The sequence below is a fragment of the Diuraphis noxia genome, unplaced genomic scaffold (genome assembly GCF_037042655.1).
Source record: "Diuraphis noxia isolate RWA-SAM2 unplaced genomic scaffold, SU_Dnox_SAM2 contig0001, whole genome shotgun sequence".
Lineage (NCBI taxonomy): Eukaryota > Metazoa > Arthropoda > Insecta > Hemiptera > Aphididae > Diuraphis > Diuraphis noxia.
Window position 1 is genome coordinate 98,753,827 of NW_028301711.1, and position 9,525 is coordinate 98,763,351.

A 9,525-nucleotide genomic window follows, 5' to 3' on the forward strand; every position below is an offset into this window, starting at 1 on the left:
TATGGTGGTCAGAATAACGGATATAACAATAATAATAATAATAATTTCAGACGTAGTAACGGTTATAATAATTTTAATCGAAGTTTTAATCGTGGCGGATATAACGGGTATGGACGACAAAATTTTGCTAATAATAATAATCAGCGTTATAATAATCAGAATATGACAGCTAATAATAATAATAATAATAATGCATGTTATAATTGTGGGAAGAATGGTCATTTAGCAAGAGATTGTAGATTACCAAGGCAAAACAACGATAGACAGTTCGGTACCAATAATAGGCAACAAAATGCAAATAATAATATGCGTACAATTAATAATAATGATGGACAACTACATTGTTGCTATTGCAATAAAGTGGGACATGAAATTGTAAACTGTTATACTAAATTACGTAATGAAAGGAATAATTCTAATGTTTCAAAAAACTCGATGGTGCCAACTCAGGGCGTCAGGTTGGTGCAGGAGATAATAGACGCAGAATCGCCATTAAACAATGTTTACATGTAACAACCGTAATATATAATAATCACGTAACAATAGAATCACCTAATTTTAGTACAAAAACAATTAAGTTATTATTAGACACAGGTAGCGATTTAAATATCGTTAAAATAAATAAATTAATAGGCAAAACGGTAATAGACGAAAATCAGAAAATATATTTAAAAGGGATAAATGAAAAAATAGTACCGACTATAGGAAAAACAAAAATAAAATTAATAATTGATAAAAAAGAATTTATAACAGAATTTCAAGTAGTGAATAAGCAATTTCCGGTTGAAGGCGATGACATTTTAGGACATACATTTTTAGTAGATAATAATGCAGTTATAGATATTGCAAATAATATTTTAACAATAAAAGATAATAATGAAATAAATGATGATAAAATATGTTTTAGTTTAGAACCTAGAACGGAAACAATAGTATCGATTAACATTGCAGATAAAAACATGAATAATAAAAATATTTTAATAAATAAGCAACAGTTATCAGCAGATGTATATTGTGCTAATATATATAATACAGTCAGGGACGGGAAAATTATAATAAGTGTGTTAAATATATCGGAGGCGAGACAGGATATAAAAGTAGGTCAAGTTAATAGAATATCATACGAATACGACATTGACACTGACATTAATGAAATAAATAATATACAAAATAATAATGAACGCGTAAATAAAATAAGGAATTTGATTAGGAGCGATCATTTAAATTCGGAAGAACGCAAATCGATAATAAAAATTTGTGAACAATATGCCGACATATTTCATTTAGAAAATGATTATTTAACAATAACAACAGCAGCGGAACACGTAATTAAAATACCTAAAGACACTCCACCTATTCATAAACGACCGTATCGTATCCCCTTTTCACAACAAAAAATAATTCAAGAACAAATAGAACAAATGGAACGGGATGATATTATAGAAAAATCTATGAGTCCTTTTAATGCACCACTATTATTAGTAAAGAAAAAATCTGATGCGTCGGGAAAAGAAAAATTTAGAATAGTTATAGATTTTAGAGCACTCAATGATGAAACTATAAATGAATTTCACCCTTTACCAAATATTACGGAAATATTAGATCAATTAGGACAGTGCCAACTCTTTTCCATTGTTGATTTAAAGAGTGGGTACCACCAAATTTCGTTATCTAAAGATTCTAGTGAACTTACAGCTTTTTCGATAAGTCAAGGACACTATCATTATAAACGTATGAGTATGGGACTTGCGTCCGCACCAAGTACATTTGCTAAGGCTATGGCTAATGTGATGGCAGGTTTAATAGGTATAAAATGTCTCGTATATTTAGATGATATAATTATATATGGAAAAAATTTGAATGATCACAATAAAAAATTAATCGATGTATTCGAACGATTACGTATTCATAATTTAAAAATAGAACCAGATAAATGCGAATTTCTTAAAAAGGAATGTTTATTTTTAGGTCATATAATTTCAGAACATGGAATTAAGGCCCGATGCACACGTGCGTTTTTCGCCGCTGCGGTACCGCAGCGACGCCGCAAATACGGCGTAATTAATGTGTGATCAAATCGTGCAGTGCACATGTCTTGCGGCACCGCTGCGTCACCGCTGCGTTTGGTGTCTGCCGCAGATAACAGCGTCGCCGCAACGGCACCGCGCACGCAAATCCGGTTCAGTAGTACATTGTTGTATATCGACTCATGCACACGTCCGATTTTTCCACGCAAGATGTCCGAAATCGACGATGTTGACATTGTGTTGTTGATCGGTGAAGTCAAAAGTCATAAAGAAATTTGGAACATCGCTGATGAAAATTATCACGATAGGACCAAAAAAAGAAGTGCTTGGATAAGCATTTGTCAGAATTTTTTTCCATCGTTTGATGAAAAGGACGACAAAGAAAGAAATGATATATGTAAGTATTCGTAATATCATTAAAATTCGTCAAAATCTCGAAAATGCACAAATTATTTTGTAGTTTCAAATTTATTAATTTATTTATTTACAGAGTATTCTAAACACTATGATAATTGATAGCTATTTTATAACTATGAAAAACTGTCGAAATTTTGACGTTTTTAAATATTATTAATAAACATATGGTTATTGACAAATTAAGTAAATCCTTAGGTGAACTATACAATTAGCAACTATTATATTATAATTTATAATTTTTTTGTATTTTTCTCTTACCCATCATATTTTATATTATATTATATTATATTAAAAAAGGTAACAAATATTTTATAAAAACAATTGTACATGTAAATTTAAACTCCCTGAAATATTATGACAGTACCTAAATTTACTGATTCAACCAAATTTAAATATAGTATAAATTATAATGTTATAATTTAAATAACATTAAAAAAAAGTTCTTAAATGTAATTATTTTGCCAATGAACACTGCCAACATCCGACACAAAATAATCAGCCAACTTATTTCTCGTTTGAATATACTGGTTAGTTGTACTTGTTGTTCCTCCATCTTGTTCTGCATCAACAAATCCTGTAACACTCATGACATCTTGTATGTTGATTCCATCTCTAACTCTAACATAGTTATGAAGTGAACAACATGTTTTTACCACTTGAATGGCTAAATCCAAATTAGCATTTATGGGCTTATGAAATATTTTCCATTTATTTGACATTATACCAAACCCACTTTCAACATACCTCCTAGCTCTGGAAAGTCTGTAATTAAACACCCTTTTCTTATGAGACAATACTTTTCCACTGTAAGGTCTCATGATGTTCGACGAAAGGGAAAAAGCTTCATCACCAATAAATGTGTAAGGCATATTTATATTAGTACCTGGAAGGGGTTGGCTTTTCGGAATGTTCAGTGTATTATTTTCAAGTGCCTTATAAAAATTTGTCTTTTCAAAAATCGTACTATCAGATTCTTTACCGAAGGCGCCAACGTCAATATAAATAAACTTGTAGTTTACATCTACGATGCCGAGCAAAACAATTGAAAAATAATTTTTATAATTATAAAAAAGTGACCCACTCATCTTCGGTTTACGAATTCTAACGTGTTTGCCATCGATTGCCCCTAAGCAATTGGGAAACTGACTGTAGTTTTGAAATCCATCAGCTATATCTCTCCATTGTTCTTCCTTCAGCTCAGGAAATGTTTCAGATCGTAGTACTTCCCATATAACACCACAAACTCTTCTCAAAATTTTTCCAATAGTTGAGTGTCCTATCCTATAAGTTAAATGTAAATCTATCTGATCACATCCACTTCCCAAGTACCTGTAATGAAATTATGACTCATATAATCATACTCATATATCGAAGCATTATTTCGACAAGTTCTCGTGTATACAGACACAAAAAATAAATATAAAATTAAAAAACACACAACATACTAAAATCAATACATTCTTCGCTCCGCTCAGAATCTAAAAATATATAACATAAAATATCCATGACCCACTTGTAACATACTATACAGCAGAGCGACATCCACTTACCCACCTTTTTCAAATTGCACTTGTGTACTTCCACGAATTATATAAATTTATTTTTCTTAGGTGAAAAACTTATCAAAAAGTGGAGAAACATTAAAGACAATTACATTAAAAGTAAAAAAAAAAAAAAAACGACGTCAGGACAGGGTTCCAACTTTGGGAGACGTTACATTTATGATCGTCAGCTATCTTTTTTACTAACAGCCGGGGCCACAACCAATACACAGAGTAGTTTTTATGAGAACGACGAACAGGAGGATACAGAATTATTAGCAAACCAATCTAACGAAGAAGCTGAAACACCTCCCTCATACACACAAAGCAGTTCATCAAAAAAACGCAAACACGACTTAGAGTCATCTTTAATAGATTATCTAAACACTCCTATTCCGAGTCAAAGTTTAACAATACCAGCTCCAGAACCAAATCCAGACAGGTCTTTTTTCGACAGCATATTGCCATCCATTGCAAATTTAACAGAAGACCAGAAAATAGAATTCCGCTGTGAGGTACTAAATATTATAAAACGGATGAGGGCTGCAACTTTACCGCCACAAAACTATGGTTATCCACAAATTAATCAGGATTATTTATATGCTAATCAAACATCACAGTTATCAAACTACTCTACTCAAATTCCATCATACCAAAATCAAACTCCCAATTACATGCAACAACGCCCCCCAAGATATACCCGACCTGGCCGATATTCTGCTCCACTTCCTCAATCAAATAACATGCAACAAAGCCCACCAAGATATACTCAACCTGGCACATATTCTGCTCCACTTCCTCAATCAAATAACTATGGGATGGATTCCAATCCTACATCTCCATGTACGAGTATATCAATTGGAATCAATCACAGTGTTAGTGAAGAAGATAGTCTTGACATTAATTAAAAATATTTAACAAAGTAATATTATTTTATTTGGTACATTACTTATACTTCTCTTACGTGTACCTATATTTTGTAATGTTAAACCCCATATATTTAAAAAGTAAATAAATATGTTTTTCACGTTTATACCTTTTATATAGTATATTATACAAATTATGTTATTTTTATTATTTATATTAAAATATTATAATACCTCAAATGTTTTTTTATAAAAAAAGATGATATTATATATACACATTATGTGTTATATTGTATAAGAAAAAACAGAAATTCCCAATAGTTTTCAAACTTACCGGGAAAAACAAAAAAAAAAAATTAAAAAAACGGGAATTTTTACGCAAAACCAAATTTTGAAAAATTCGATTTTAGATATTGGTGTAACTCTAAAACTAATTAACGTAGAAACATGCAATTTTCACAGAATGTTTATACAAGCATTTTCTATACATGATACAATTTTCAAATCTTTAAGTTTTTAGTTTTTATATTATATTATATACATTTAATACTTACTTACGCAAATAAATAATATCAATAGAATTAACTTACCTCAAAGTTACTGCAATCATTTCTAGTGGTGGTATAGAGAGTCTCATGCACGTGTCTTGAGAGATTAGCTTTGGAGATACTTTTGTTGCTAGTTCGTCAAACGAGCGAACACTCATTCGAAAATAAGTAAAAAACTTTTCTGGATTTTCTCTCATATCACTAAATGAAGTATAAAATTCACCTCTTAATAATCTAGAATCTGTGAATGGATGCACCCAGTAACGTCTATCATACGTCCGTACATATTTTTTGTGCACCAAGTAAGCTAAAATTGCCTTTTTTTTGTAATAAACCTCCATAGTTGGTAACTCAATGGCAACTAAAAACTAACTAAGTGATGTTCCACGCTGAAGGCCGTCTCTGACGACTGGATGACGTGCGGTTACCGCAACAAAAACGCAATGGTGTGTATTCAACAACTGCGGCGCCGCAGCGGCGAAAAACGCACGTGTGCATCGGGCCTAAACCAGATCCAAATAAAATTACTTCAGTTATGAATTTTCCGACACCGAAAAATGTTAAACAAATTAAAAGTTTTTTAGGACTTAGCGGTTACTACCGAACATTTATAAATAATTATAGTTCTATAGCTAATCCAATGACAAATCTTTTAAAGAAGGACGTAAAATTTAATTGGGATGATAAATGCCATTAAGCTTTTGATAAATTAAAAACAATACTTTGTTCAGAACCAATTTTGCAATACCCAGATTTTACAAAAGAATTCATACTTACAACCGATGCTAGTGGTAAAGCACTAGGGGCAATTTTATCACAAGGCAAAATAGGGAGTGACTTACCAATTTCTTATGCATCACGAACATTAAACAAATCGGAATTAAATTATTCAACGACAGAGCTAGAATGTTTGGCAATAATATTCGGAGTAAAACAATTTAGACCTTATCTATATGGCAGAAAATTTATAATATTTACTGATCATAGACCATTATCATGGTTATTTAATTTAAAAGATCCATTATCCAAATTAGCGAGATGGCGTATTGAACTTGAACAATATAATTATGAAATTAGATATAAACCGGGAGTACAAAATTCGAACGTAGACGCATTAAGCAGAATGTATAATATTAACGAAATTAAAGAAGAAAGTTACGCAACATTTTTAGAAAAATTCGAAACAATAATGATAACAAATAAAAACGTAAAAGAAGTACACGGTGAATTATTAGAATCGCCAAGCGAGTATCATATAGTATCAGAGATAGAAAAATATTATAATTTTATATCAGGAATTAATTACGAACTAAATCAAAAATTTGGGAAAGATAAAATATTAAAAGCAAATAAAGACTTAGGCGATGTCGTAAAGTTTAAACATGAAGATAGGTGTTGGCGCAATGGGCGTCCTTTATTAAATAATATCAGGTACGCCGGTACGCTAAATGATATAAGGATAAAAAATCATATAATAAATTCAAATAACTATATCCATATAAATGCCTGATTGCATAAATATAATAATGTATAATAAATTGATATATAAAATAGGATTAGTCCTGTTTGACTCAATAATAACAATAATATAGGTATATATAAAAAAAATAAATAAATAAATAAAATATGAATAGCCCTACTGGCTCAACAATGAGTATGTATGTATATAAAGATATGAATGAATTTTGCCTTCGATGGCTATACAAAGTATATAATAATAGTTGGCCTAAGCTGGCTCAACACAACAGTATAATGAATCAATTCTGCCATAAGCGGCTATATAAAATTATATAATAATGGTAATAATAATAATGAGTATAAAAAATATGAATAGCCCTACTGGCTCAACAATGAATAATATGTATGCAATAATAGTAAAAATAATAATACTGAGGCTCGTCAGCCTATTACCTGGGAACTGGTGTCCGTTGGCGGCTTCGAACCAAAACGCTACCGTCTCGGGATGCCCACACTTGTACAATCAAAAAATAATACAATATAAAATAAAATGTGGGACAATCCCGAGAACGTACGACCAACGGGCCACCAGTTCAACGAATAGTTCACGAACAACTCGCCACAAACAAAACAACACAAAGTGGTATAAATGGTCACGTGGTTCTGTAAGCGCGTGTCTTGACCGCCCTGAATCGGGGAATAATAATTAAAACTTTGTAGTATTGATAATATTGATACTTACAGAACCTTTGACCGTAACGTGATGATGAACAACAAGTAAAACAACAGCAATATATGATTATATATAAAAAAAAAGGAACTTTGATGTACAAATGGTAACACGAATAACCACAGGAAAAAAAAATGAAACACCACTAGCTGAGTATGAACATACAGCTTGAGAGGCGGAAAAGAACAACCCGATCGTATATAAAAACTTGAGATCTTTGCTAAACTTTGTAATGAAAAAATATAGTGACCAATGAAAGGGAAGTATACTCATGCAGTATCACCATGAAATAAAATAAAAGCTAGACACTGACTTTCGGTGGCACTGGAAACATTATCTATTACAGAAAAGGCTCAAAGGTTGAATAAAAATAAGTTATTAATGAGAGCACACACAAAAATACAAAAAACATAATACCGTTACAGCTACGCACGCCGCTCACCATCAGCTTGATAAGAGCATATCACTAGTATCACAGCCGACAGGGAGACAACGTACGCAGCTGTGGCCCAATAATTGTTTGCGCTGCTCAATGGCGCGAACAATAGGTATATAATATTTTTAATAACAAAAACTAAAGAAAAACAATTAACAACATATGAAAATATGCATTTAGCATTGTTAAATTTAAAATATTTTTGTCAGAAACATAATTTAAGTAAACTAGCTATGAACCAACTAGGACGGAAAGATGGGTTAGAATGGGCTAAAGTGAGATCGATGATTCGATATGTATTTCGTAATACAAATATAGAAATAATAATTTGTTATAAATTAGAATATACTAAAGAAGAAAAATTAATAATTTTTAAACAATTTCATGATTCTAAATTAGGGGGGCACGGTGGAATACACAGAACATTAAAAAAGATAAAAAGACAATTTAATTGGCCAAATTTAAAGGAAGAAGTAAAAGAATATATAAAAAATTGTCCTTCGTGTCAAACGAACAAAAATACAAATAAACACCATAGGAGTCCGATGGTCATTACTACGACAAGTACTAAACCATTTGAAAAAATATTTTTAGATATTGTAGGACCTTTATTAACCACTGAAACAGGAAATACGTATATTTTAACAATGATGGACGATTTATCGAAATATTCGTTAGCAATATCTCTTGAAAATCATACAGCAAATAATGTAGCGAGAGCTTTCGTAGAAGGATTTGTTTGTGTCCACGGTCTTCCAGAGACAATTTTGACAGATCAGGGTACAGATTTTCTTAGTAAAATTTTCGCGGAAGTATGCAAATTATTAAAAATAAATAAAATAAATTCGAGTCCTTACCATCCACAAACAAACGGTAGTTTAGAACGATCACATAGAACACTAGCCGAATATCTAAGACATTACGTAGATAAAGATTTAAAAAACTGGGATAAATTATTACCATACGCATTGTTTGTATATAACACAACGGAACACACGGCGACAAATTATCAGCCATATGCGTTAGTATACGGGAGAGAAATCGATATACCAGTTAAATTAAAGTGTAATCCAGGACCTAGATATAATTATGACGACTATATTTACGATTTAAAATACAAATTGCAATTGTCACACCAAGTTGCTAGGGAAAGATTAATTAATAGGAAAATAAAATCGAAAAAACAATACGATAAAAAAGAGCATAACGAAAATTATAACGTAAAAGATTTAATATTGCTTAAAGATAATACACAAAAAAATAAATTAAGTCCTTTATGGAAGGGACCATATGAAGTTTTAGACGTGTTAGACACGGAAAATATAATTATTTTACGAAACAGAAAACAAGTGACGGTACACAAAAATGATGTAAAGAAATATTACGATAATAATGAGCAAATATAAATATATAAATTTAAGATAAATAGAATTAAGGAAAATTGACATAAAAAAAAAAAAAAAAAAAATTATTATTTTAATTGTAGGAATAGGAACAAAAGA

The 9,525-nt window shown here is 30.9% G+C and overlaps 1 protein-coding gene across 1 annotated transcript; it reads left to right on the top strand.

The window, feature by feature from the left end:
- Positions 1 to 2,237: 2,237 nt before the first annotated feature.
- LOC149062711 (uncharacterized) lies at positions 2,238 to 4,893 on the top strand. The gene is made up of 2 exons (XM_089215238.1): positions 2,238 to 2,424; positions 4,055 to 4,893. Exons 1-2 carry the CDS (start codon positions 2,238 to 2,240, stop codon positions 4,891 to 4,893), a joined length of 1,026 nt encoding a protein of 341 aa, XP_089071364.1.
- Positions 4,894 to 9,525: the final 4,632 nt, after the last annotated feature.